Source organism: Trichophyton benhamiae (assembly GCF_000151125.1).
Source record: "Trichophyton benhamiae CBS 112371 chromosome Unknown contix00378_25.r1.exp, whole genome shotgun sequence".
Lineage (NCBI taxonomy): Eukaryota > Fungi > Ascomycota > Eurotiomycetes > Onygenales > Arthrodermataceae > Trichophyton > Trichophyton benhamiae.
In genome coordinates this window covers 98725-126296 of record NW_003315106.1, presented here as the reverse complement: position 1 = coordinate 126296, position 27572 = coordinate 98725, and the positions used below count along the sequence as shown (strand labels likewise).

General features: G+C 49.2%; 8 protein-coding genes across 8 annotated transcripts; 5 read left to right on the top strand and 3 right to left on the bottom strand.

The window, feature by feature from the left end:
* Positions 1 to 1313: 1313 nt before the first annotated feature.
* On the bottom strand, positions 1314 to 3245 carry ARB_07223 (uncharacterized protein; the record flags this gene model as incomplete). The annotated part of the gene is made up of 1 exon (XM_003014615.1): positions 1314 to 3245. One exon carries the CDS (start codon positions 3243 to 3245, stop codon positions 1314 to 1316), a length of 1932 nt encoding a protein of 643 aa, XP_003014661.1.
* A 93-nt stretch (positions 3246 to 3338) lies between these two features.
* On the top strand, positions 3339 to 10039 carry ARB_07222 (uncharacterized protein; the record flags this gene model as incomplete). Its single annotated transcript, XM_003014614.1, has 2 exons — positions 3339 to 3367; positions 3427 to 10039. The coding sequence occupies 2 exons, from the start codon at positions 3339 to 3341 to the stop codon at positions 10037 to 10039; spliced, it is 6642 nt and encodes a 2213-aa protein (XP_003014660.1).
* A 469-nt stretch (positions 10040 to 10508) lies between these two features.
* ARB_07221 (uncharacterized protein) lies at positions 10509 to 11805 on the top strand (the record flags this gene model as incomplete). The annotated part of the gene is made up of 3 exons (XM_003014613.1): positions 10509 to 10599; positions 10791 to 11329; positions 11491 to 11805. The coding sequence occupies 3 exons, from the start codon at positions 10509 to 10511 to the stop codon at positions 11803 to 11805; spliced, it is 945 nt and encodes a 314-aa protein (XP_003014659.1).
* Positions 11806 to 11977: 172 nt separating this feature from the next.
* On the top strand, positions 11978 to 12586 carry ARB_07220 (uncharacterized protein; the record flags this gene model as incomplete). Its single annotated transcript, XM_003014612.1, has 1 exon — positions 11978 to 12586. The coding sequence occupies one exon, from the start codon at positions 11978 to 11980 to the stop codon at positions 12584 to 12586; it is 609 nt and encodes a 202-aa protein (XP_003014658.1).
* A 929-nt stretch (positions 12587 to 13515) lies between these two features.
* On the top strand, positions 13516 to 15065 carry ARB_07219 (MFS transporter, putative; the record flags this gene model as incomplete). Its single annotated transcript, XM_003014611.1, has 6 exons — positions 13516 to 13731; positions 13805 to 13936; positions 14038 to 14086; positions 14230 to 14427; positions 14489 to 14722; positions 14779 to 15065. 6 exons carry the CDS (start codon positions 13516 to 13518, stop codon positions 15063 to 15065), a joined length of 1116 nt encoding a protein of 371 aa, XP_003014657.1.
* A 1099-nt stretch (positions 15066 to 16164) lies between these two features.
* On the bottom strand, positions 16165 to 18572 carry ARB_07218 (uncharacterized protein; the record flags this gene model as incomplete). Its single annotated transcript, XM_003014610.1, has 2 exons — positions 16165 to 16450; positions 16513 to 18572. 2 exons carry the CDS (start codon positions 18570 to 18572, stop codon positions 16165 to 16167), a joined length of 2346 nt encoding a protein of 781 aa, XP_003014656.1.
* Positions 18573 to 20696: 2124 nt separating this feature from the next.
* On the top strand, positions 20697 to 22091 carry ARB_07217 (transcription factor Rba50, putative; the record flags this gene model as incomplete). The annotated part of the gene is made up of 1 exon (XM_003014609.1): positions 20697 to 22091. One exon carries the CDS (start codon positions 20697 to 20699, stop codon positions 22089 to 22091), a length of 1395 nt encoding a protein of 464 aa, XP_003014655.1.
* A 294-nt stretch (positions 22092 to 22385) lies between these two features.
* Positions 22386 to 27360, bottom strand: ARB_07216 (ABC multidrug transporter, putative; the record flags this gene model as incomplete). Its single annotated transcript, XM_003014608.1, has 6 exons — positions 22386 to 23276; positions 23304 to 23406; positions 23472 to 25052; positions 25120 to 25453; positions 25476 to 25507; positions 25574 to 27360. The coding sequence occupies 6 exons, from the start codon at positions 27358 to 27360 to the stop codon at positions 22386 to 22388; spliced, it is 4728 nt and encodes a 1575-aa protein (XP_003014654.1).
* Positions 27361 to 27572: the final 212 nt, after the last annotated feature.

Sequence of the window (27572 nt, the reverse complement as noted above, 5' to 3'; positions counted from 1 at the left end):
TCTCCTTTCTCCTCTCCCCCACTTCTCTGTTCCTAATACCATCTATCTATACGGCTACTTAGCTGTATTCATACTGTGTTACGACATTGCACTGAAATTGCTTTACAGGCTGCCCTTTCTTTCGTTCAGTTATATTTATCGTACCTTTACTTCTTCTGTTGCATTCGTCTCCTACGCAAGCAATCAAGGATATCCATCCCGCCGTCCACGCAAACTGCGTTCTTTTCTTTTCTTTCAACATATCTGCTTTGAATCCTGACTGGCTAGGTGTTCGGTAGCTTAAGCATAGCTCCGAGCTAAGCTCACCTAGCCCAACCATCACATTGCTTGATACCTCTCTTTTCCCCTTTTCGCTTGTTCCCGTCCGCGCAACCATTTATCGCTTTTCTTTCCTCGCTAGTATAGATATCCCTATGATCGTGTCACTTGTTCTTTATTCTTTGCATTCGCAATTTGTTACGGTGAAGAAAAAAAAACTACTCTCTACACTTGTTGTTCGGGTCTGTGTTCGTTTCCTTCAACTCTCAAACACTCGCTGTAAATCAAATTTGATAGTCGAACAAAAACCAAACAACAAACACGCGACTCAGCCACATCGATGACTAAGACGACGTTTGACCCACTTTTCCGAGTTTCTGGTTAGAGTTTCTTGGCATTTATTATCCAATGTTAATAATAAGGTTTATGTATTACATAAAATGCATAAAAGACATAAAAGTTGTTTCTTATTGGTTGCATATATTTACGACAGCGAAATGTTTCCTAAGATCTGATCTGTATCTCATGGTGTTACCCTTCACGATAGCATAGCCACAAGCGGCCTGGATTGGAGTATGGAGAGTTTCCAATTGTCCTCGTTCCGTCTATCGTGAAGTAACACCAAGCCATGAGGAAAAGCAAAGTTGCCACGCTCAAGCTATACGTGATGAGAACCAGCCCGGCCCCTACCCGGTTAAATGATAAACGAGTATCAATGGAATAGGAAGGGACGGAGTGGGCTGGCTTGTTTGATATATCGCGTCGAATACAGAGCTTATTCACCATTTGCATCCCGAAGGAAGAAATAGTTGAATTTCAAGGCATTGAATCTCGCCTTGTGCTCCACCCTGCGTCGCGAAGGATATGATACATCCAAGGGAGAAAATAGCACAAACAGAGCATGCGGAAGACGTTGGAATATCTGGGGAATATCGTTCAAGATCTGAAATTCTATCGTAAAGTGTAGTCCTAATCATTTAGCCCTTTCAAGCATTATTGAAGAATCGGGGAACATATGGTATCAAAAACGAAGTTAGATCCTGGCTGGTGGAGGGCTAAGAAAACAAGCTGCTGGTTTGCATGCCTCGTCCAAATGATGCTTCACTACTAGCAGCCATACCTGCCAAAACGCGGCCCATGCCAGTGATATCCAGCTCTCCTCGCTGCAGCATGGTTTGGTCATCTTCTTTGACCACAGGAGCATTGCCCTGTTGCTGGGCCTTCTGCTTCGCTTCTGCCGAGTCCAATAGGTTTTCAGCCAGAATGATGAGTCTGCGCTCTGCGGTAATGAGGATGGTTGGTATCGGTGTGAGATTGAACTGGTTTGCAGGCGTTGGTAGAGATAGGAACTGTATTCCCTTTTGAACCTCGCCGAGCAAATTGATGTGTTCAATCAAGGTGGGTTTTGGGCCAGCTTGGTTGTTGCCGAATAACCCCTGCTTACCGTAGTTTCTTCGGAGTCCAGCAAGGCTTGGGATGTATGCATTACGAGTTCCATGCCAAAGGAGCACTGATTCATCGGCGGGTTGATCCCAGGTTTGGTTTGATGGAATTATGCAAATGCTGCCCCTAGTTGCATGTTGAGTTGCTGAATTTGGTACGCCCTTGAACAATGCCTCTTCTCGGATACGTCGTGTAGACGGAGTTAGAGGAGCGAATTGAACGGGTTTGGACTCAGACGTGTCAGCATGGCCTTGAGACCGTACAGTACGTTCTGAGGGCCCCACGCGTCCAGCTATCGCAAAAGAGCTGAGTGAACTCGTTGATCTGCCTTGGTGGGCATTGTCGCCTTGAGAGCTGTCAATGTCCCAGACTCCCCATTCCCCATTAGAGAGCAATGCAAAGACACCTTTGCCACCAAGGGCCCATTTTGCATCGACTATTCCTTTGCGGCGAGGAACTTCTCCAGGAACTTGGTCGAAGTCAGTATAGAGAGTAACGAGCCACCGCCCGGTTGCGTCACCGGTTTCTGCATTTGTCCCAGAGCGTTTCTTATCGAGGTTGGATGCTTGTGGTGTAGAAAGACAGGAGTAAACTTTAACTGAGCCATTTGTAAACGACAAGAGTAGTTGGGAATGGCGCTCTGAAGGGTATTGGCAAGGAGAAAATGATATGCTGCTAGCCGGAGACTTGAGGAATTGTTGCCGAATAGGGAACTGCGGCTCAGTTGAGAGGCTATATAACTTCCCCTGTGCCATTTCTCCATCGAAGGGGATACGGTATACGGAAAGTTTGCCTGACAGATCAGATGTATGGATGGCTACAAGGATTTCCCAACTTCCGACAGATGGTGGAGTATCTTGCATGGCGCGGCCTCGGCTTTGGGACCGACGATTGCCATCCTCGTCTGTTTGGGTTTGCCGAGTAAATGTTATGGCGGCTGTGGCAGGAAGCCCTTGGACAGAGCCTTCTCCGAGGCTGATAATTTGTGGTTTCCAGAATTCCGCATCTACAGTGCCGGGAGGGGGAGGTATAAGCGGGACTGCAACAATGCGCACCGAAGAGTCACTACAGACGGCGGTGGCTACTATCATGTTTGATAGAATAGGCGATATCGAGCTGAGGAAGCGTGCTGCCCCGGGCAGAATGCTGGGTACTGCAATACCCAAAACTTTCGTATCTAGCTTGACATCAAGGTATTGAATGATGTTCTCAAACGGCCGTGAAGGGTCAATTTCTTCTTCATCATCCTCGAACTCTGGAAGCGCGATTTCTGGCTGGGGTGTAGGAGCAGGTTCCTCATCATCTGAGTCGATGATCATGATCGAGTCATTGTTGTCGACGCCATTGACTGGGGCTTTCGCTTCCGCGCCATCCTGCTGAGTCTTCTGCTTTTTGAAGCTCTTGCCTCCTCGCCATAGTATTCTTATGCCAAAGTCATGCCCATATATTATCACAGTTGATCCGTTGGGACTCTGGATTGGATAAACCTTCGAATCGTACACACGATGAGGGAATTGATAGCTAAACAAGCAGCGGTTAGACATGTTAATTCAGGAATCAGCATGCAAATGAGAGAGTACCTTAGCTGGAGGCCATCAGGGCGAGGTCGAACAAGAGGGTCGAAGGCGCCTTTGGACATGTCTGACTGGATGCCCATCCTCGCGAGGTTCGAGTAGTTAGTGACAGCTTCAGATGCACCCTAAAGCATCCCAATTCTTCAAAAAGGACTGAACGATCTGCGCCTTCGTCTCTCAAGCAACGACACTGGCTACTCCGTCTGCTGGGTGTGGTCGACAGTGGTTGTCTCTCTTGTTCAGTCGCAAGCTTGGAGTTCGCCACAAAATCTGCGTTTGGAAGCTCTCGCGTCAAAATCGCATACGCGCGCTTGTTGACGCTTGGCCGAACAACAACCTCCTCCACCACCACCATCACCACCACCCCCATCACTAAGGTTGAAATCCTAGCAAGAAAACGCACTCTCTTTCTCTTCTTTACACAAGCATCTCCGCTGTACGGATATGTGTATAGAATTGAGGGTGGCTTCAAAGCCATTTTTTCGTGGTTAAGAAGCATGGCTACTATAACGTCTCTGGGCCTGCACAAACCTTCAGCTTTCGGATACCTGGTTGCAGAGTCAATACTGCCTGCGGATGCGCCTGAGGATACTTATACCTGGCGATGCTATAATTCAGAAAATGAAAATGGCGGGATAATAGAGGAAGAGCTTCTCTACACGGACAAGTGTGTTGTATGGTCGCGCGGCGGGATTGTTAAGAGGTCCTTCAATTTTGAAGTGGAAGGGGAGAGCATCGTGGAAGCTCTTTTTACCTATTTTCCGGCGGGCAAGTCGAACGCTGCAAAGCAGGCTAGGACCGGGGCCGGCCTAGAAAATAGCGCAGCGGCCCAGGCCGGTGACCAGGGACATACGGCTGCTTCTGTCACAAGCAAGCAAAGCCGTCTAAACGGAAAGATACGCAAAAAGGTGGTTATCCAGGACCAAACGGATTCTAGCAGTGTGCCGGGACTGGGGACCATTGAAAATGAAAATATTACTGAATCTTCTAGAGCACTTGTCGTAGTGCTAAAGTCCCAAGTTCACATATTCTTCATTTCGGGTGACAGCCATGTCGTTCCACTGCCGTTTGAGCTTGACTCGATATGGCCTACCCCAAACGGACTACTATTCCAACGGAAACTGCCTGAGAAACATGAAGCGCCAGTTCCACCAGCTCCTCCGAACTCCTTTGTTTCTTCCCAACCTAGGCATCCCACGTCGAGACACTCTGCTGCATCGTTCAGGCTCTCTGGTGGAACAGGAAACCGGTCCCTACTAGCGATTTCTCCGTCTCAGCCTTCAAAATTCCTTCTCAAGACTGAAAAGGATGACTCCGCACCCCGAGTATTCTCTCTCCTTGACCCTCATTCAGAAATGGGACTCGTGGCAGTCACTTCCTCTCCTCATGATGATGATGAACTACACAAACGAACTGACATCTTAAGCCAAACTGAGGAGCTTCTTTACGTATCCCCTACTAGTGAAATACCCTCGGGGGTGCTCACAAAAGGCGCCTCTCCTCTGATATTACTAGTTACATTAAATCCGAAGTCAGGGTTGCACAATATATGGGTTGCAAAATATAGGCCCAGGGAATCCCCTATATCTTCCTATAATCAGCGGAGAAAGTTGTCAAATACTCGCTCAAAACGACGAAGCTCCCACTTTGATATTACTACCGGTACGTCGACACCCGTCGGCCCAGGGCCATCGAGTTTTAGGGAAAGCTTTGGTGGGCCAGGCCACGGGCGAAATGCGTCTCAGCAACTCAATCTTGAAGGTAAACAGGAGGGAGCTACAGATCTTGCTTCACACCTTGGACAGGAGTTTGAAGATGTCGGTGTGACATCTAAAGCGTCAAGAAGAGTTAGCTCTCTACTTGCCCGTAGTGACCTAATGGCAAACAATGATAGGTCAACATTCTCTGATCTTGCCGGGAGCCAACTAAAATCCTCCTTCCACGGCGGGTCCCGAAGGGGGGAGTCATTTGGAGGTACAGGCCTTCGCCTTAGTCAGAGCTTTAACCGAAGAGGTTCTCTTCCCCCAGGAACTGCGTCTGTCTATAGCAATGGCAGCAGTTTTTTGGACGCGCCTGTTGATAAACTCCTGGAAAGTTTAAATAACGGAGGTGATTTCGACGGGTTTGAAAGCATGGGAATCAAGGAAACTGTGTCCAATCTCCCTCGTGAAGTTATCCTTTCGAAGATAGCGAGTGTGCCTTCAGGAATTATATCAACCAACGCGCTCCCATACAGCCAGAAAACCTGTCCATTTGAAGTTTTTACTCTGGCTTCTTCTGATGAATCTACATTAAAGGATCCCGAATCAATACCCCTGGCAGTCTGCATCCTCAATCGAAACTCAAAAGACTTGATTGTTGTAACCCTAAGTGCTCAGAATTTGGGTTCTCAAGCTCGTCAGTATGAAAATGGGGATAATGATATCTCAACATACAAAGTTCGTGCACTAAATGTTCGTCACGGTTCAAATGTTCTAGACTGCTGCAAATTGGTCGACAGGGGCGTTTCTCGAATGCTTGTACTTTCCTCTACCAGTGATGGTAGAGGTGAACTAACGCTCCAAGCCCCATGGAGCACGCTGGTGAGGGTGGAACTCCCAGATAGTCTAGTTCTATATGAGCCGTCCAATATATCCATGGAGTTAACTCCGTCAAATCTCCGTGAAGAAGGACTTGGACGGGTGCTCTGCAAGACGCCCCTAAATATGCGTCGTCTCACCCAATCAACTGCCGGCGGAAAGGTAGATATCACCGATGAACAGAATAGAAAGCACAGAATACAGATCCAGCTTCAGCCGTTTAACTCTCTTGTGAGAAGAATTCTCTCTCTTTGTCGATATGTTTTACGGCATGCCGAAAGGGCTGGGGATGGAGTCCATATCGGGTGGTGGCAAGCTCTCAGGTGGCTTCGTTCAAGGGATGTGAGGGAAGAAAACCTGGAGTGGACCGCTTTGGTGGTCATCCTTTTCTCAATGGCAGTTTATTTCATCGACGATATTACTACGGAGCCTAAAGTTCTGCCGAAGAAGAAAAAGAGAGGGGCCCTAGTGCGATCCAGCACTGGAAGCTCAATCGACTTGACAGATTGGCACAGTATGATTGACCAGGAATTAGGTTCAGCTGGTATCTGCGCATCATGGATGTCAACCACAGCCTGGGACTGGATACGAGAAGAACATACTAAAAATTCAGCGGAGAGAACCCAAAGTCACCGGACAATTGACGACCACAAAGCAGAAACCCAGCCAAATGACAAGAATACATATATCACCCGGTGCGCACAGCTTGCCCGGGATTTTCTCTCATCACCGCAGGGTGAGGCTGCTACTGGTGGAGATGGTTATCTTCCCATTGCTATTTCGCGAGACCAAGGTACACGAAGGACGGCCCTTGGTACCATCCTAGTTGGAATGCACCTCCTTCGTGAGGAGCTTAAACTATCAGTTGCCAACACCGACAACTCCCGTTCTGAAAAGGGGCTTTTACTTCCTGTGCTTGCTCAGATAGGAGGATGGTTAGGCTGGGATTCCTGGACGTGGAAAGAGGGTAGCTACTACGGCACAGAGATTGCCAGTATTGACGCGTGGACGTTCGAAGATACTCGCATCACCGGGCTGGACCTGCCCCCGGAGCCCTTTACACCTCCGTCTATCTTCAGCTTCGTTGAGAATACTCTTCAGCGTACCCCTTCTTCCTTCCTAACGCTAATGGACGTCGTATCTAGCTCGACTATCGCGCCTGGAAGTGGCAAGATATGGGACCAAGCAGTGAATTTAACTCCTAGATCTTTGGCCCTTACTGGGTTCCTTTCCGAAGTTAGAAATAAGCAATCTGCTCCTGAACGAGTGGCCCTATTACTTCGCTGGGGAATCACATCTTCTTTGATTGATACTCTTCCAGACGGCATCAGCACCCCCCTCCACGAAGCCATTTTCAACTGCCAGGGAGATCCCCCGCTTTCCTGGGGCTCCTCACTACTCGAGCTTGTGGATAGAGAGGACTTGTTTCTTTCTACATCTAGCGAGACTCCACAACTCCCAGCTTCTCGCTCCCAGTTCATCCAGCCTCATGATGCCCATAGAGATGTCCGCAGTATCGGAAATTCAGTTCTTGACAGTAGCTCGACCAATTCGTTTGAGATTTCTGCAGAAGCTGACCGTCACTGGATCACTAAACTGATATTTCGTGATGATAGACGCTATTTTGAGGCTGCAAGGATTCTTAATCAGATGAAAGCTCCAACTGCAGAATGCACACCCGAGCCCGACTGGTCTGAGTCTGATCTTTTGGAAGCACAAAAAGAGCTCGTCCAGCTAGTGACCCTGAGGACGTTGTCCATTCCTGCAGGACGAGCTATGCTTTGTTTCGACGGGCGTGTACCCCTGCTCACAGAAAAGTTACCAATCCCATCTTTCTCACTGCAATGTGTTATGAAGCCATCAAATGTTACAATCAGCGCCGATAGATCAGCTTTTGTGGAAGAAAAGGCATGCTGGGCGTTTTTCCATAACGGAGTTTCCACTGGGTTGGCAATCTCGAAATCCGCCAAGGGGATTGACACCTCATGGATACTCTATAATAAACCAAATGAGCTCACTAACCGACATGCTGGGTTTTTATTGGCTTTGGGGCTAAATGGACATTTGAAAACCCTTGCTAAATGGGTAGCTTTCAAGTACTTGACCCCTAAGCATACCATGACCTCTATTGGCCTACTTTTGGGATTATCCGTATCCTATCTAGGAACAATGGATACCCTGATCACTCGTCTACTCTCTGTCCATGTTACACGAATGCTACCACCAGGCGCAGCTGAGCTCAATCTATCGCCCTTGACACAGACTACTGGTATAATGGGTATAGGGCTACTCTACTGCAATTCCCAACATCGCCGCATGAGCGAAGTGATGCTTTCCGAAATCGAACACATGGAAGAAGAAGAGACTTCGGTTTCCCAGGAGCCTTTGCGATATGAAGGGTACCGACTTGCTGCTGGGTTTGCACTAGGATTTGTTAACTTAGGAAAGGGAAGCGATCTTCAAGGTCTCCAGGATATGCGAATCGTGGAGAGATTGCTTGCATTGGCAGTGGGTACGAAGGAGGTTAATTTAGTCCATATTCTCGACAAAGCAGCAGCAGGAGCCACAGTTGCGATTGCAATAATTTTCATGAAGACGAATGATAAAGCTTTGGCCCAGAAGATTGATATACCGGATACCGAAGTCCAATTCGACTACGTTCGCCCTGATATCTTCCTTCTTCGAACACTGGCAAGACATCTTATCATGTGGGATTCCATCAATGCGAGCCAGAAATGGATACAAAAGAGCTTACCCTCATTTTACCGGCACAAGTACCGTTTGTCTGCCATAAAACGACTTACCACCGACGATATGCCTTACTTCAATATTGTCGCTGGGCTCTGCTTTGCTTTGGGTCTTCGATTTGCAGGGTCGGGGTCCATAGAAGCACGAGACCTTCTTGTTGCACATCTTGACCAATTCATAAGGATTTGCCGAATATCGGCATTGAATTATGACGCCAAATTAACACAGAACTCCGTACGAAATTGTCAAGATATCGTTGCACTCTCGGCTGCGGCAGTTATGGCTGGGTCCGGTGATCTAGTGACACTCCGCCGGCTACGCTCTTTGCATGGACGCGTTGATGGTGATACTCACTACGGCAGCCATATGGCAACTCATATGGCGCTGGGTATGCTCTTCCTGGGTGGAGGGACCTACACCCTTGGTACCTCTAATATCGCTGTTGCCTCCCTTCTCTGCTCGTTATACCCAATTTTCCCGACCAGTGTCCTCGACAACAACTGCCACCTCCAGGCATTCCGTCATCTATGGGTCTTGGCTGCTGAACCTCGATGTTTGATACCCAGGGATATTGATACGCGCCGGCCCGTCACGATTCCAGTGTCATTGACGCTTAGTACGGGGGAGGTGAAAACAGCTACCGCCCCGTGCCTTCTACCTGAGCTGGACGAGGTGTCTTCAATAAAGATCGCCAGTGCTGATCACTGGACCATCACGCTGGACTTTACCAGCAATGAGAGCTTAAGGAATAAGTTCCGGGATGGCGACCAGTCAATCTACTTGCGAAGGCGAGCCAACCATCATGATTCAGAGCGATCAGTTTTCTCTACCACGATTGCTGGGCTTAGCGATGCCCAGGACATTCCGCCACCAGCAGCCATTCCAAGAAACACGCGCCCTTTCTACGCAATGCCTCCTGCAAGTCTACATGCCTCGTTGCAGCCTAGTGAGAAGGGCCCCGGCGAAGCTCGCATGCCACCACGTCACATCTGGGATTTCATATTCGATCTCCCGGCATTTTCGTCGCTGGATATGTCTGAGCGAATGGCTGTACTGCCGCAGATTCCATTCCATGAATCTCTGAAGTTACTCTCCTGCGGAAAGAAGCGAAACAGGACTAGTCCACCATCCTGGCTGCGGCCTACCGCTGTCGATACAAGGCTTGTTCTCAACCGGACTATGCGTAACCTCATCTCTGCAGCAGCCTGCCACGGAGTGAGTGAAGAGGTGGTTCGAGATCGGCTCTGGCAGCTACGGCTGCTCTTCGCATGGATCGACGGTGCAAAGTATAGCAGCAATGACGACGGTGCTGGACATGACAAGGATGGCATTTCCATCTCGATGAGTAGATGGCTCAAGCAAGAAGTCATTGAAGACGCCCGGTGGAAGATCTGGAGGATACAGTCCGGGGACACCAGCGTGATAGATCTAGATTAGGCCCTGCCGCTACGTAGTTATATATACATACATACATACCTACCTACCTACTGCCTCCAAGAATATAGCTGTCATCCTCGCCTTCGGATATCAACCTCCTTTCCAGATGCATGTGCTTAGTCATCAATCGATACGCAAAAGCAACGACATCGAACTTTCGCAGCAGGAAGAAAACGACCTCGCATTCACATTTCTCCCCTACAGGCGGGCTTCTCACTATTTTCATGGCTGGAATGCAAGCTGCGTCTCTTTTGCTCGGCAGACCGCGTGCGACGTCTCAATGACCCGGCGACAGCGCAAGCAGCCCGAAAGTCGACGTCGGACGGGCTGCTGGACATGCAAGGGTACAGTCCATACGAAAACCCCCCCTTTCATGCATCAACGGAGATGCAGCCTCCCTCCCGCCGTGGGAGGGATTCCCTGTATCTCCTCTGTACTCCTCTCCTTTGTGGCTTTGATGATCCTGTTAATGCTGACTGGAAATCTCGGGGTTGATTTGTTGGTCGGCCGCAGAGAAGCATGTGCAATGTACGGAGGAAAAACCGCGCTGCAGTCGATGCGTACGGCTGAATCTCGACTGCGTCCGGGGGCTAAAGCTGCTTTGGAAAGAAGATGCATTGCAGAGAGGGATTCGGTTCGGCCGTGAAGGTGATTTATACTGGACTCCTCCTTTTTCTTTGCTCTTAAAACAATTATTCTGGTAGCTATCGCTACTGTTACTCGAGCAGGCAGACTAATATTCACGAGACAGGTGCCAAACCAGAGTCTGATCGGAAAAATATTGAGCGGAACTTCCAGGCGGTTCCCATCACCCAGTATGCTGGTCGCTGGCTGTTCCTCAACACGACCTACTGGGACTTTGGTCGCTCTCCAGACCGGCCGCTGGAAGAACCCGAAAGTTTAACCCAGTTATACGGGGCGGGAAGATGGACGTGCCCCTTTGTCCCGAGCCTGCGAGCTCCGCCGGGTCACCCACTGACATCCTTTTCCCAGACTGAACGTTATCTGCTAGACTACTTTATTGAGGGTATTGGGCCCAACTGCTCGCTAAGCCCGTTCTATAACCCGTATCTGTCTCTGGTCACCCCGCTCGCTCTGTCGCATGCACCACTTCGCAATACCCTGCTCGCTATCGCGGCGAACCAGTTCTATCGACTCGGAAACGTTAAATTCGAGAAAGAAGCCTACATCTATAAACAGCGCGCCCTTGCCGGTCTCCAAAAGGAAATTAACGAACGTAAACCAAGCTTTGGCGCCGTTGCAACGGTCCTGATGCTCTGCTTTCACGATGTATGCTCCTATTTTCTTTCCTTCCTCCCTTCACCATTTCGACTTTTTTCATTTTTTTCATTTTTCACCTTTCATTCCTTCTTTATGAAAAGTAGATGATCCAACTTCCTGCGTGCAATAATCTTAATCGCGGCTTTTCCCCCTTTTCTGTCTCTATTTAGATATCGGACGGATGCACACCATCATGGAAAACGCACCTTCGCGGCGGTATGCAGCTCCTAAACCTGCTTCCCCTGAAAACGGCAGAAGGCCATATGCTGAAACAGTTCTTCGTCATGTACTTCGTTGCGCATGACATTATGGGACGAACGGCTATGGAAGACAGCTCAGAAGCAGAGACCCTAGAAAATGCATGGCTAGCAGACGACGATTTAGAGGAGGTGCGCGGCCCAAGTTGCTTTCTTCTTTTTTCTTCAAAACCTCTCGCTTACCATCCTGGAAGATTGATATGCTTATGGGCTGCTCTCGCGGGCTAATGAGCCTAATTAGCAAGATCTCAAATCTCGCTACCGAGAAGTCTAAGGTGAGTGTTCATTTCCGAGTAAAAAAATAAAGAAAAAAACAAAGAATATAAAAAAAAAATGAAGGATTCACGTTTGAATCCGTCTGTTTCAACCTCCTAACAATTGTCCGTGCACACATGAAAAGATGTCAAAAAGTCGACCTCTCTCGATCTCAGAGCTCTCGTACTTCAACAATGCTCGTAACAATCTGGAGCTCGAACTCCAAAGTGTTCAACAGACTCTCCCATCGTATGCGAAGGACCGAGACGACTTGCTGCGCGTTGCAGAAGTCAAGAGGTTGACTGCTCTTCTCTACCTGCGACAGCGCCTTGGGACTTCACGCAATTCATCAATCCTGAGCCCTGTAAGTGTGGGTCTATATGCTCGATACCCCATAACTTTTAATACGAATACAACTCGAGCATCGCCCAGCCCAGGGCCGCTGGCCTTGGTCGAGTCTTCTACGCTTGCCTGGAAGGAGAAATTGGTCACAGATATCATTGCGATAATATCGACTCTGCCCGACACAGCGACGCTTCTTTGGCCGCTCTTTGTCGTCGGCAGCGTCGACATTGACAACGAGGAACATCGCCGATTTATACTTGAGAGGCTGCAGAACATTCAAAACTCTCGCAATCTAGGCAATATCCGCCGGGCAAGACTGGCCGTAGAGTCTGCATATCGAGCCAGGGATCTTGATCATCCTCGAGGGAACGACTGGGGGCGTGAAGGGCGTGGAATCAGTCTGGCATGAAAACCGACGAAACGAAAGAAAGATGATAGAAATTGTTTTCCACTATACGGAGTAATTATACACTGGGTAGGGGGCAGGGGGGTGGTATTCCTGGATGTTGAATAGATGGTTTCCATATTGTGACAATGTGTGTACGTTTTGCTCCCCCTGTTGATATTTACTCGCTTAATTATGTAACTGCTGCATTTTTTTTCTTGGTTAAATACTTTGATTTTTGCATTTACCCGATTGTCCTTTTCTTTCCGCTGCCATTGTACCTTTTTGGATTGGGCGTGGGACGGATTATGAACCAGTCTGAGTCTGCAGCATGTCTGCCGATGTGTAGGTTCGCCCATCCCCATTCCACCACCCCTGAGTGCGTTGGCGGCCCGCAAGCGCCGTTTCCGTGTGCTACGGCTCCTTCGCTGACAAGGATACCCAGGCTTCGGCTTGCTTCCACTGACATTTCAAGCTTAACTGATGGAGCATTTCCTGTCACTGCAGCCGGCGGCCTACGATCAACACGGAAAATGGAGATGTGAGCACATGCATACGTGCTAAATGCGTCGCAAGGGCCTCCAGTATACGGGTCGCTCCCCTTGCGGGTTGTTGATGCTGTCAAGCCACGGCCATGTACGAAAAAATTTGGACTAGCCGGTGCCATCCCACACAGGTCAGGGGAAGAATAATATGCGGAAAAAACTCATTCTTGCACTTTTTGAGGTGCGATAGTTTACGCAGATCCGTAGAGAATAGCTGCTATATAGTTATTCACTATGTTCCTTCACTCAAATACCCTTTTATACCCTTTCACCGTGCCATGGCCTCCTCGCGTGAACCCAGTCCATTTCGAGAGCGTCGACTGATATTTTTCTGTCCCTCGGTTATCAAAGTCTTCCAACTTTATACGGAGTTCTATTGACAGAAAGTGCGTCAAAATTTCTCCTAAGATGGCACGCAAACAGGATAATTGCGGCAACGGGGATGTCAATGAGAAGAACCTCGTCCAATCTAATTCAATAGCGTCAGATCTGCCCCCTGGCCTGGAAGACGATATGGTGGATCGAGCAGCTGTATACCTCACACAGGCCATTGAATACCCGCCCTTGACTCCCGAGGCGGAGAGAGCTCTCGTCAGGAAGATCGATTGGATCGTTCTTCCTATGGTCAGTTGTCTAAAATTACCTGTCTGACACCATGATGAAAAACCCCTAAAGAATTACTGACACGTCCTTATAGCTCCTTCTTACTGCTACACTTGGGGCAGTTGATAAAGTGGCACTGGGAACAGCGGCCCTTTATGGATTAAGGGAAGATCTGGGTTTGAAAGGCCAGACATATGCCTGGGCAGGATCTATTCTGCCAATCGGGGTGAGTTACGTTTCCTACAATTCGTACGCAAACGTACGCAGGCTGATAGATTATGACATACACAAAGGCTATTGCAGGCATGTGGCCGTCATCATATCTAGTACATCGATTTCCGTCCGCCAAGTATCTTTGCGTTTGCTCCATTGGGTGGTCAGCCGTTACCCTCCTTCTACCAACGTGCACTGGAGGGCAAAGCCTACTTGCATTAAGATTTATCATGGGTTTGGCTTCAATTCATACATAATATGTGGAAGTTAATGAGTATACTAATATTCTATAATATGTTCGGACAGGGTTCCTTGAAGCTATCATTGTGCCGGGGATATCACTACTGATTGCGGGTTTCTACAAAAAGAGAGAACAGCCGCCGAGAAATGCCATTGTTTTTTCCGCTTTCAGTTCTGTTATCAACGGATTTCTCTCATATACTGTTGGCCGTATCCCTTCGCCTGCACCATTGAGGCTGTGGCAGTACCTCTTCCTTATTGTAGGTAAGTGACGCCCCGTTTGCTACAGTATTTACGTATGCAATGATACGAATATGTTTCCTAGGATCTGTTTCAATGGCATGGTCGATATTTGCATTTATATTTCTCCCAAACTCTCCCATGGATGCCCGTTTCTTGACAGATGAAGAGAAGTACCATGCAGTCAAGCGCTTGGCCGAGAACAAAACTGGAATCGTCAACAAAAGATGGAAATGGAACCAAGTTTTTGAAGCTGTTTTCGACCCAAAGACGTGGATTATTTTCTTATTCAATGTTGCAATTAATATTCCCAACGGAGGTATATCGCCGTTTTATACTCACCAGTTGAAGGAATCAATTCTAACATCTGTACAGGTCTCATAACGTTTGGTGGAATTCTAATAAAAAATTTGGGATTTTCACCCATCCAAGCGTCCCTATTAAACATGCCTACTGGTGTGATGTCAACACTTTCGGCTTTTATCTTCTCTAGTCTTGCTGCTAGATGGGCGAATAGACGGTGCCTTGTCACCATGCTTGCTGCTTCAGTTCCCGTCATTGGATCTATAATCGTTTACACCCTGAAGAGAACGGACATTCCTGCTCAAATTATTGGACTGTACTTTGTGAGTTCATCCTTGGAACTCGCTATGAATATGTGATAAATACTAACATTCCAAAGCTGTATACCTATTTTGGTCCTTATGTTGTTGGTAAGTTTGAACCATGCATTCTCTATGGATACATCTAGCTAATGCATGTCAAGGCATATCCCTCGCCCAAGCAAATACGGCAGGTCATACGAAGAAGAATGTCCAATACTCAATCTTATATATAGGCTATGCAGTTGGTATGTTCTGTCCCTAGGTCGAATGGTCAACATACCTCGTTATACTAACCCCTGACTCCTAGGAAACTTGATCGGACCTCAAACATTTCGTGATAGTCAGGCTCCTGCATACACTGGCGGGTTCATCGCAATGCTTATTTGCTATTGTTCTTGTATACTGCTCATGGGGATGTATTGGATCCTAGCCGCTTGGATGAACAAACGGGCTAGCAGAGCTCGTATGTCAGCTACTTGTGAAGGAGTTTCGGTAGAGAACCATATAGACCAGTTCATGGATAAATCGGACTTTAAGCAAGTGAACTTCAAATATACCACATGACTCGGTGTTGTGCTGGGTATAATTAGGATTCGGTCAGATGGACTTAGACATAGATTTAGGGCAAATGGGACACTGCCTTTAGAGTACTAATTACTTGTTTCATTTTTTGTATAGAAGTACAAGGGAATGCAGTCAAATGATGTAAGTAAACGCAGAAAATAGGTAAGAAAAAGCTGAGCGAAGGCAACCATTTAACCGTTTAGACAGCAGACAAGGACGCTATACATGATCAAAGCAATGAGTCGAAATAATGGAGGTGATGAAAAAGACGTAAGAAAACGAACCATGACCTCCCAAATCAGGACGGGTATTGGGTGTGAGAAGGTATGCGAGGAGGAATGCGTGAAGTTGCAAAACCGAATCACCATACCCATGCCGTCCCATTCCTGACGATAAAAGCCAAAGCCATGCGCAAGCTCCATCCTTTTCAACGCCAAACAAAAGAAGAACAGGGAAAAGAAGGGAAGTTGGAAAGAGAGGCAAAGGGAAGGAAAAGCATCGAATCACACCATACAGTTTGTAGCCCACATCATAATATACTCGCACGTTTTTACCAGAAAACGATATGAATTGAATAAACAAGGAAGAAGCCTTACTTTGCAGCGGCTTTCCCGGAGAGGCCGATGGCCATCTTTTCTCTTTCGATTTTTTCTTTCTCCATCTGAAGTCGGTCGGCTTTGGTGATTCGCGGTTTTCTGGCGCCGCCGCGGCCAGTCCCTGATTTACCAGCTGTAGCACCATCGCCGTTGGGGTGGTTCGTTGTTGAACTGCTACCGGCGTGTCCACCGCGACCGCGAGACGATGTACCAGAGTTTCCATGGGTGGTGCCACTTGCGCCACCACGTCGGCCACGGCCTCGCTTCGTAGTTCCATCGGCTCTATAAAAGATATTTGTTAGTATTGTGATGTAGGGGCCAAGTAGTAGAGGGAGAGAGCGTACTTTTCAACAGAAACCTTGTCGCCCTCCTGGACTAGAAGCCCGGAGTAAACGAAAAATCCATCTTTGCAAGCTGCTGCCTGCTCTTCCCAGATTAACTCACTGTCATCAACAAACGGGTCGTCACGATCGTATTCCTCGATTTTGCGTCGGCGGGGCTTTTTGGCTTCACCATTGGGATTGGGGGCAGCGGTCGCTTCATCAGTTCCAGTGCCGTTTGGTGTGTGAGCGCCCATACCAGACATGTTAACATCGCCATCGCCGTCACTATCGCGATCCACGTCAAGAGAAAGATCGTCTTCGGCTCCGCTTTCCCCCCGGCCAGCTCGTTCAGATTTCTCCAGAACGGCGCTGGCAGCCGCCAGACGTGCACGACGTTCTTTTTGGGCTGCAATGCGTGGATGTAGCGCATCGAAGCCATACTGTTCCTCTGCCATCCGGGCAAAATTTATCACCAGATTTGACTTTCCCTTGATAGGAATGTTTAGAATGATATTTGGTAAGTATTTGGTGTCAGATGATGAGCTAGTGTCGCCGCCGAAGAGAGCATTAGAAAGCAGGCCGGATCCGGTGGAAGGTAGAGGTCGTGGAGGTTCCTTGTTGCGAGACGAAGCGGGTTTGGGGGACAAGGCACCTGAGGAAGCGTTTCCAGTAGAGGATGCAGTATTCTTTTTGGGGCCAGGCTTTGAGCTCGCTGGCTTCGAGTCAATATCCATTGCGTTTGAGTCTTGTGATTTCGAGTGTGTGAGAGGCTGTGCCGATGGTTTAGAGGATTCGGTAGCTCCGTTAGCAGGGTTTTGGGTGGGTGAAAGGGTGGGCTTATTGTCGGACGTAGCCGTGACAGGAGGAGGAATGGAGATAGCAGGAGTAGAGTTGGCAGCCGGAGGATCGATAATGCTGGAAATAGCTGGGGAAGCGCTAGCTCTGAATGGAGTAGTGGCCGGCCGAGGTGGAGGAGTCACTGTATTCGGTGGTGGACTAAAGGATGAGCTTCCCTGGGGAGCTGGTGCGGGCTTCGCTGTGGGTACAGCCGGAGTAGAAACGGATGAGCTGGTCTCGATAGCTGACCGGATAGGGTCATAATTCTGTCCGCTCGAGCGTGGGAGGGAAGCAGGCTGGGCCTGTTGGGGAGGTGGGGGAGGAGGTGCATGGTGAGTATTGTTGGTAGTGGTGGTGGTACTGTTGTTGTTGTTGTAGGCATAAGGTGAGCCAGCAGTGCCACCAGCTTCGTAGGTACCGTTTCTCTGCGAATAAGCTGCTGGATGATGTGGTGAAGGCTGAGGAGAGTGCTGTGAAAGACTCCGCTGCATCGAGTATGCGGGCGTGGGAGATGGTTGTGCGGAGGAAGTCTGCGGAGGGTGCTGGCTAAACTGATGCTGCTGCTGCTGCTGTGAGAGCTGCGGCGGATGTGCCGTCGCCGTCGAAGTCACGGAAACCATGTCTGTGATCTTTGTCTGGCGCGGCGTCACAGAGGGAGTGGCCTCGTCTGCTGTATGCTCCAACTTGGCCTTCTTGCGCGATGCTGCTGTTGCTGCTGCATCACCACCGTCCTGCGGCTTGACATTGCTGTTGCGCTGCCTCCTCGGCTTCGGCTCGCCGCCGTCCTTGCCTCCTGCTGCTCCTGCAACGGCCTTGTCGCCCGTCGAGTTCCGCTCGCGCTTCGGCTTCGCTTTCTCGTCGTCGTCCTTGCGCTTGCGGACTCGCTTCTGCTTCGGCCCTGTGGCTGTGGCTGCCGCCGGCGTCTCTTGCTGACTAAGTATGTGGCTAGTGTCTGTATTTGTGGCTGGTGCTCTGCTGTTGCGGCGGCTCTCTTTGCCACTTTTCCTGCCGGCGTCTTCAGGGACGGCAGGCTTCCTCTCGTCCATCGCGGTGCTGCTGGTGCCGGCGGTGACAGTGACTGTGCCGCAGCCGCTGGCCAGAGGCGCTCCGGAGTCCGCGGCGGGAGCCTGGGGTTCGGGGTTGGGTTTGGATTTTGATCCGGCCTGGGATTGGAATGTTGACGGGATCGCGATACTCTCGCATTCAGAGAGTGAAGTCAGCGATGGCGAGGAGGTCGGGTCCATTATCCAGACATCGTGACCCTCAGCAAAAGCGTGCTCTCGACAAGGAAAAGAAAAGTACGCTGCTGCTGTTTAAATCTTAACCTGGTACGGATATGGGCTCCCTCTATTTCCTTGACAGCTAGGGCGCGGGCGAGAAAAATCGTGGTGTCGGTGTGCGGTTGTTGGTGTTGAGGCGAGGATGTCCAGGAAAGGAAGAGAAAAAAAAAGAACACCCTTTTTTTATGTGTGCGTTGTTCGTTGAAAGAGAAAAGTAAACGAACTGGGTGAGAAGAAGATGGCCTAGTTGCGTGGTTGGCTGTTTGGTTGATGCGGATCGCAGAAAGGGCCAAAAAGTAGGTGACAAGGGGAAGGGAAAAAAAAAGTGACTGCGTTGGCGATGCAAAAAGTTGACGATAAGGAGGATAGCGAGTTGAGATGGGGGATGGTGAAACAAGCACGTTGGCTCTGACGAAAATTCGAGCTTCAAGTTTGGTGTGGTGTGGCGTGGATCGATAGCTGGGGGGATAGCTAGAAGAGTTAAAAAGGGGAGGGAGTATATTACGTTGCCGGGGAAAGACGAAGAAGAGGATGAGGAAAAGCGAAAATGGGGGGGATGAAAGAAGAAGAAAGAGGAAGAGAAAGGAGGAGGAAGAAAAAAAAAGGGATCAGGAGATTAAAAGAAAGCAAGAGGCAGGCGACGGGCAGGCAAGGCTTACGCGAATGATCAATGGATGGAGAAAAAGGCAAAGCAAAGAAATGGACGTGAATGGGGGGGAAGGGGGACGGGCAAATCGCTAATTACACATCCTCTCACTCTTCCCTCAGTCCATCCAGTCCAGTTTCAATATTCGGGCAGTCTGTCGTATCCAGCGTATACATCGTACGGAGCAGCGCCCGGGAAGCGGGCTTACTTACGGAGCCACGGCTGCAGCGAGCGGTATCAGCAGGGGCAGCAGGTGACTGACCGGCTTGACTCGACCTGCCTTGCCTGAATGAGCTTTTTCTCCAGATAGTTTAGGCGGAACCAGAGCAGCAGAGGTTACATAACTCTGTGTCCCGGCGCTGGGACATGGGGAGCTTGGCGGCCACAAGAGCTGGCAGTTCGAGCAAGGGGAGGATCGAGAAGCCGAAGACCTTGATAAGAATGCTGTGGAGGCGGCGCGAGGAACTAGTGGCTAGCGCATAACAGGCGCAATCCCTGATGACTAAGGAGACGCCAGCCTGTCACCCTTAATATCTAATGGGTCAAAAGACCGGCGGCAATCGACAAGACCCGTGGGGATAGGCAAGGGAGCTGCTGAGTCTTTGAGTGGTCCATGCACTGCAGTCGGTGAATTACGTCGTGGGCTAGCACGGATCCTCGCTGTCGACTGTCACCTGGCGTGACTAACTCGCTGTGTGGTTGGTGTGCTGCAGTGTGTACCGGCCGACCAGGGGGGTTACCATCCATTTAGAGACAGGTCTTCCAGATGATGCATCATATTCGACAGCTATATATATGCAACAGTTAGTTTCAGATTTCGATGCCGGCTGCTTTATTCACTCGCCGGAGATGTTTCTTCACTCCGTTCCTCGCCCTATGTCTCTCTCTGTACCTCAAACCTCTCCCCTGCTCACACTCCATTGGCTTCGCCTAGACCGGCTGACGGAGAAGTTCCACCGTCAAACCAGCTAAACGCAGGGCTTACCTCGCTCCCCCACCACAAACTGTCTTTCCTCGTCGGCTTCTCACCCTCTCCGTCCTCTTGCCTGAATCCTCCCGTCGCTGTTCGTTCTTCGATGTTGTTGAATGTTTGTCGTCAGAAGAAGAAGAGTTCCTCCATGCCCCGATCGGGTTTAGCGTCCGGGCCTCGTGCATATCCTTGCGCTAGTCCTCTTTCGGGTTAGCGGCTGCAGGTCCGTCCGCTAGACGCTAGTCCTGATTGGGACTTAGAGTTTTAAGCCGCAGGTCCCGTGCTTGGCCCAGACTGGCGGGACAGAAAGAGAGAAGAAAATCTTCGCCTTTTCGCTGACACTTGACACTTTGCATCAACCAGCCAGCGTCGATACGCCACCACGTTGTCGCGTCGCTCGTACAGCAGATTGCTGACAAGGGAGGAAACGCTGATCTGACCTTGATTGTGATCTGTCTTGGTGACTTCGGCCATGGCATTTCGAGGTGAGAGGTTTCATATCGACCTCTCAGACGACGAGGGCACACCAGCCCAAGCAACAGCTCCAACAGCTTCTCTTCCGTCTCTCAGCAGCTTCGTTAGCGATATACAAGAACGTACACCCTCCGCACCTACTCCTCCCTCTGCCCCGACACCCAAGTCAACCCTTACCTCAACCGGATTCCCGGCACATCGCAAACGCAACAAGGTATCTGCCTTCAAACGGCAGCGTGAAGGTGCAGGCGCGGGCGCTGAAAATGACAAGGCCGCAGTAAAGGAAAATACGGAAGCGGATGAGAAGAGGGCTATTGATGAAGAAAACAGGCGGAGGATTGAGGCTATGTCAGAGGCCGAAATCAACGCTGAACGAGCAGAGCTTACGGCTTCCTTGCCAGCATCACTGATCGAAAGACTGCTGAGAAGGGCGAACATCGAAGAAGATCGCCAGGAAACACAAGGCGAGAAACTAGAGATACCTAAACAACTGGAACCGGGCTCGTCTGATACGCCAGATGAAAAACCAAAGAAGTCAGTTTCGTTCGACATGCCAATTTCTCACCAGGCTACGGTAGAAGAGGTTAAAGACGACGAACGGGAGCAGTCATTTACCCATCCAGATGACCTCCCACCATCAAATCCACCTCCTGGTCTCCATCCGGCCTCCCAGCCGCCGCCGCCAATCCATTTTCCTCGTCCCCCGCCTCGATCTGAGCCGATGCCAAATCTCGATCCATCGTCACCTTCGTTCCTTTCAGATCTCCAAACACACTACTTTCCCGACACCCCTCACTCTGCCTCTAGCTTATCATGGCTACGATCCTCTGACTCCGATTCCGACCCGTCATCTGCCTACCACCCTTCCAGCACCGCCACTTCTATTGCCCCAGCAGCACTCCGCTTTTCACTCAAAGGAGCCATACTCGCACCCCGAACTTCACTATCCATCCCACCATCCAAGGGCCTCCATCACCATGCTGCTGACCCGGAGGCGGCAGGATATACGATTCCAGAACTCGCAATTCTCTCACGTTCCACAGTACCTGCTCAGCGGTGTCTAGCCTGGCAAGTATTGGGCCGCGTGCTCTACCGCCTTGGCAAAGGAGAGTTTGGTGAACAGGATACCCCGTTGGTTAATGGGCTATGGAGCGTGGTTGAACGAGAGGCTGTTGTGGCTGGTATGCTCTCTGAGGCTGGCGCGGATGCCGATATCGACGTTGATGGCAAGAAAGAAACCTCATCCGATGGCAAATCTTCTACAGTTCAGGCAAAGCCTGGAGGTATTGGACGACATGCCAGTGCCAGAGCATGGGCTACAGAGGCAGTCTGGCTCTGGCGGCGAGGAGGAGATGGGAAGAGAGGCCTTAGGCGAGAGTCAGAAGCCATTTAAGCCAGTTTTTATCCAGCTCTTTTTAGGAAGTTTCTGACACTCTTCAACTAAGATAGCATTTACGACTAATGACCTAATGTCTCTTGAGAAAAATTAAAACTGGCATGTTTTGTGGTTTAGCAGATACCATTATCGAAGAAATACTCTATCCATTATAGTTCGAATACATTATCACCTGCTTTAGTCGATTCAACAGCATATTAAGCTCGCTTATAGGTCTAAATTATTAAATATTACAAGGACAAAGGTTTTGCTCCAAAATATATTGTCTGCTTTCCGTAAAAGGATGTCCCCTCAATAGATCTTACCGATCTGTTCCCGTTTTCTAGGACATTTCTCCTTTCTTCCAGTAATAAAAGCTCGACAATATGTTCCAGCCCGGCTAAGGTGATACATAATGACGCTGATTATCCTATTCGGCCGCCCAGAAGACTTCCTCACACGGATCAGATAGTAGAGCGCAACGGTTGCAAAGATATTGAAGACAATATATGCCCATCCGATCCCGAAGTTCCTCCATCTGTCGCTCCAGTGTATTTCGGAGCCTCCTAGGAATTGGTCACCGCTGGATAACGGACAGTATTGACATTGGCTAGTACTCATTGGATTGTACAGCTTGCCTGGAGCACCCGCTTCTACCAACTTCTGTAGGTATTGGGCACAGGTAGCACCGCTCGGAGGGTCGAAAATTGCCAGCTCGTTCTGTGCACATTTAACTTCTCGATCGTGCAGTGAAGTTGCTGCAAGGCCGCCCACCGTGTATGTGATAGGGGAAACTCGCCACATAAATCTCCAGAATCCAGGAAGGGCATTAGGCTTCTGAAGAACACCGTTGAAAGTAACCATCAGACCGAACATAGTTGTGGCGATTCCTCCGGCCGTTTCAGCATCTGGCAAACCGGCAATTATCATTTGTGCAAAGGTGGATGCGAAGATGAAGAATTGGACACAATAGAGTAGCAGGATTCCCTGTCTTTCGGACGATAGATGGGCACCAAATGTGGGATAGAAAAGAGAAGCCCATGCGATTATACCAAGGAGGATCTGATAGGGAATCTCGACGATAATGTTTGCAAGAAGGAATACCTTCCAGCTATATGCGCGAGAGGGACGCTCCCGGACTTCGAACAGGTCTCGCTGTGTGACGAACCGTGGCATAATCTGTAGCCGTGTTAGCCCTGACTCCTGGAGAACGAGCATGTCTTATCTTACCTGCTGGACAAGGGAGCTGAAAATGGTTGTCAGCATGAATATTGAGAACAGGCTGTTCTGAAGACCTGCCATCGAGCTATTCTGTAGGAAAAAGGAGAAACCGCTGTGTTATGTAGGATATTAGCAACTGACAAGTTAATACGATTACCAGACATGTGGGTAACTTACATGAATAATGCCGATGCTAGTCCGAGAAGAAGCTTTCCCCAGATGTACGAAGGCGTCCTCCAATACTGTTGAAATACCCGAGTGGTAACGCAATATAGTTGAGAAGTAAAAGGCATGGCGAATTCGCCAGGCTCCTTTTCAGCTGATTGACCATGGCCCTCATTCCTCTTGCTTGTTTCCGACTGGATTCGGTCAAGTTCTTGTTGAACATGACGGCTTTCCTCACTTTCTTTCCAGACTACTGGCCAGTCAATCTTTGACTTTCCGCTTGGTCCGGCACCGACAATGTTAAGCATATACTCTGCTGGGTTTTCACTTGGACCACATGGCTCTGCTCCGTGGGTTTCGAAGTAGTTCAGCAAGGTTTCTGAGTTCTTGCCTATATCTCCAAAATAGACAGTTCTGCCTCCCTTGGCTAGGAAGAGTAACCGGTCAAACTGCTCGAATAGGATACCGGAAGGCTGATGGATGGTGGAGAGAACTGCCTGGCCGTTGTCCGCAAGTTTTCGAAGGAATGTAACGATAGACCAGGAACTCTGCGAATCAAGTCCGGAGGTTGGCTCATCAAGGAATAGCAGAAGCTGAGGCTTTGCTGCAAGCTCAACTCCAATAGTTAAAAGTTTGCGCTGCTCAACGTTAAGTCCTTCACCTGGATTTCCAACCACGGCTTCGCTGAAATCTTCCATGCTAAGCATCTTTATCACATCCTCAACATATTCGTATTTTTCCTTCCTCGACACTGACTTAGGCTGGCGGAGATCTGCGGAAAACCGAAGTGCCTCCCGGACAGTTGTTGTCTCTAAATGAAGATCTTGTTGCTGGACATAGCCGGTTTTTCGTTGAAAGGATGAGTCTAGTGGTCTACCGTTGACAAGCATATCTCCAGTGATGACACCCATTGTAGTTCGCTGGGCTAATGCATCGAGCAGGGTAGTCTTCCCGGCACCTGAAACTCCCATAAGAGCAGTAAGGGTGCCAGGGCGGACCCAACCCGAGATGTTGTCCAACAGCCGACGGGGTTCTCCTTTGATGGTGATATCATAAGTGACATTTCGCCAGGTAAAAATATCTTTCTGCGGTGGAATAACTGCAACAGCAGAGCCACCAGGCGCGGTCTCTCCCGCTGTGCCATTAGTACTGGTGGGAGGTAAGCGAGCTGGATCATTGGGATGCATGACACCGCCGGCGGCAGCCTCCTCATCCTTGGACCCCTGGAAATTCTTTGGAAGATGTCCACGACGGAAAACTAGGAACTCAGCAGAAGAGGCACTGGAGAGGTTGAGTTCAGAAACCACCAAGTAAACGAAATAGAAAAATGCTAGGAAACCCAGAAGAATCCCTAGGTTTCGCCAAATATGTGCGTAGCTATAGTCGTAGCTGGATTCTACCCATGAATCGCCCGAAACTGACATTTCTCCGGGGACAGCGCCAGCAACGGCACATGCAAAGTTTTTTCCACTGCCGTACGGTGGTACGGGCGTTGCACATCTATAGCGGTTGCCGTGAACTTCATTCACAAGTAATGCTTCATAGGCATAAGCTATAGGGTTGATATAGAGAATCCATTTGAACCAAGGGTGCCTAAACATGTGTTAGCCTGGGAGATGCTTCGAGATATGGAGGATTTTGGGAGGTTATTTCAACTAACATATAGGAAGGCTGCAGGGTAAATCCAGTATATATCACTAGAGCAAGAATCATGACTCCAGCCAGAGCAAGAGCTTGAGGTATAGTCTTGGTTGCCGCAGCCAACGTGCGAAATATAGCCGACATGGTAAGGATGGTGATGAAAGTAAACAGGAAGAAGATGAAAAACTTCGCTGCAGATCTCTCAAGTCCTCCTAAGAAATATATGATTATATTGAATGCCAAAGCTAGGAGAAATTTTATGGGTATATCTGCCACAATTCCTGCCAATGCCTCTGAATATGCATGGTAGAATGCAAAATTGACATGTTTGACAACAATCGGGCGTTGAGCATCTAGGGAGTATTAGTATATTACCCGGAAGGATAGGATCGATATTCTTACATAGTCTGTTTCAAAAAATGTTAGCATCTCCAGTCTTGTAAGTAGTATAGATCTCTAGGGGTTGAACATACCCATTGATTTCAGTGATCGACATAAGGCCGTTAAGAAGGATAGCAAAGAAAATAACAGAGCCCTTTGCGAAGAAACCATCCGTTGTCTGAGGGGTATCGAAGAAAAGAGAACCAATAATCAAGGCCATCATAATTTGACTGATGTTTGTGGCAATTGTAGACGATTTGTCACCCCAAAGGCGTTGATATGCACGGACTGTACATAACTTCACTTGCATGGGCACACTGATTCGGTATGGGGACTTCGATGTCGTATGCTTTGCTTGAGCCTGGCCGTGCGTTTCACGGAGCTTTTGAAGATGTCCCTCTTCAGGAGGGTATTCAGCCTCAAAACGGTCCATGTCAGCGAGAAGTAGCTTGTTATTCTGTGATTGTTTCCAGTATTGTTCAAACTCAACAGCTGTCCGTGGAACTCTGTTCTCATATCCCTCCTTCGCTATTCTCTCTTTGGGGTTTGTCACGGAAGTTAAGAAATCGGCCGTTGTTTGTCGAGGCGGGCAGTACCATCCCATTTCTTCAAAGTATTGCTTTGCAATCCTAGTAGGACCAAAGAAGATCTGCCGCCCTTCGTAAAGTACAATCACTTTATCGAAGATATCATATATAGCCTGACTAGCCTGGTAGATTGCAAGGCACTGAGTGATGCCGCCAACTTGGGAGCCGATCTTCAGAGCCTTGGTGAACTCAAGGGCAGTAGCTGAGTCAAGGCCTCTGGTGGAATTGTCCCAGCAGCAAATTGGAGCACCGGAAAGTGCAATTTCAGCAATACTGACTCGTTTTCTCTCTCCACCGCTAACACCACGGACATAGTCGTCGCCGACTTTTGTGTTATAGGTGTGGCTCAGGCCAAAGACTGACATCATGACCCGCGCCAGGTGCGTTGAAAAGTCCTTACGGCTCAGGCCGAGTACTCTTTTAGAAGGAGTACGGGCAGCCGCAGCGAACTCGAGGGTCTGTCCAACTGTCAAATGAGGGAAGTGATGTTCATCTTCGGCGCTATACACAGCTTCACCACGAAGTTCCTTTTTGAAAGTATGCTGAGACACGCCATTATAGTGAATTATGGACTCCTTTTTCTTCTGAAGGCCATGCAGTTCACCACAGATTGCTTTCAGAAAGGTAGAGCAGCCACTGCCGGGCCGACCTAGAACCATGAGAAGCTCCCCCTCGCGTATTGCTCCATTGAAATCATGTAATATAACCTTCTCGGGATTCCTGCCTTTCCCGCAGAGCTCGCCAGGCCGAAAGGGGGCTGCGAATGGAGATAGGAATGTGTCTTGATATTGCACGGCGGATCCAGAACCTAGGACAGTAAGGTTTCGAAACATGACACCGGTTCTGTTACGTTTGATGCCCTCCTTCTCCATAACATGGGTGAACATACGGGCCCATTTGTAGAAATCAAATTCGGGTTTCGTAGGATCAAGGACGGGGTCACCAATCTTCACGCCAGCAAGAGTATCTCGTCGATTTAGCTGGCCGCCATCCTCTGTAGTGGGTGCGACATCAGGATGGGAGTCCACCCTCGAGAAGACGGAGGCAATTCGAACCAATTCAGGCCGAGACTGAGGCGACCACGTCCTGACAGTTTCGTACATGGCTCCTGATTCATAGTCATCATGTCCATGTTCATATCTATCATCCATGACATCGTTGGTCGGAGTGATTTCGTTTACATCGGCAGCCGGGATGGGGCGATTTGTCGTCTCTGTAATAACTTCGCTTTGATATTCTTCATATTGAGCATCTGGCTGGCCAGAAGGAGGTTGAGGAGGCCGGGAAGCCATTCTAGCGGTATAAACGAGTGAAAAGGTTGATGTGAGGAGAGACCAGATCCAATGTTGCGGTGCTGCTATCTATAAGTATCCAACTTCATACTCAAGAGGCGATAGCGGCGAATGCTCCACACAACACCCCGGTGCATAAACACAGTCGAGTTCCTGAGCATCGGGTTTGATGGGAGATTCCGAGGCCCCCGATGAGCATAATATCCATATGT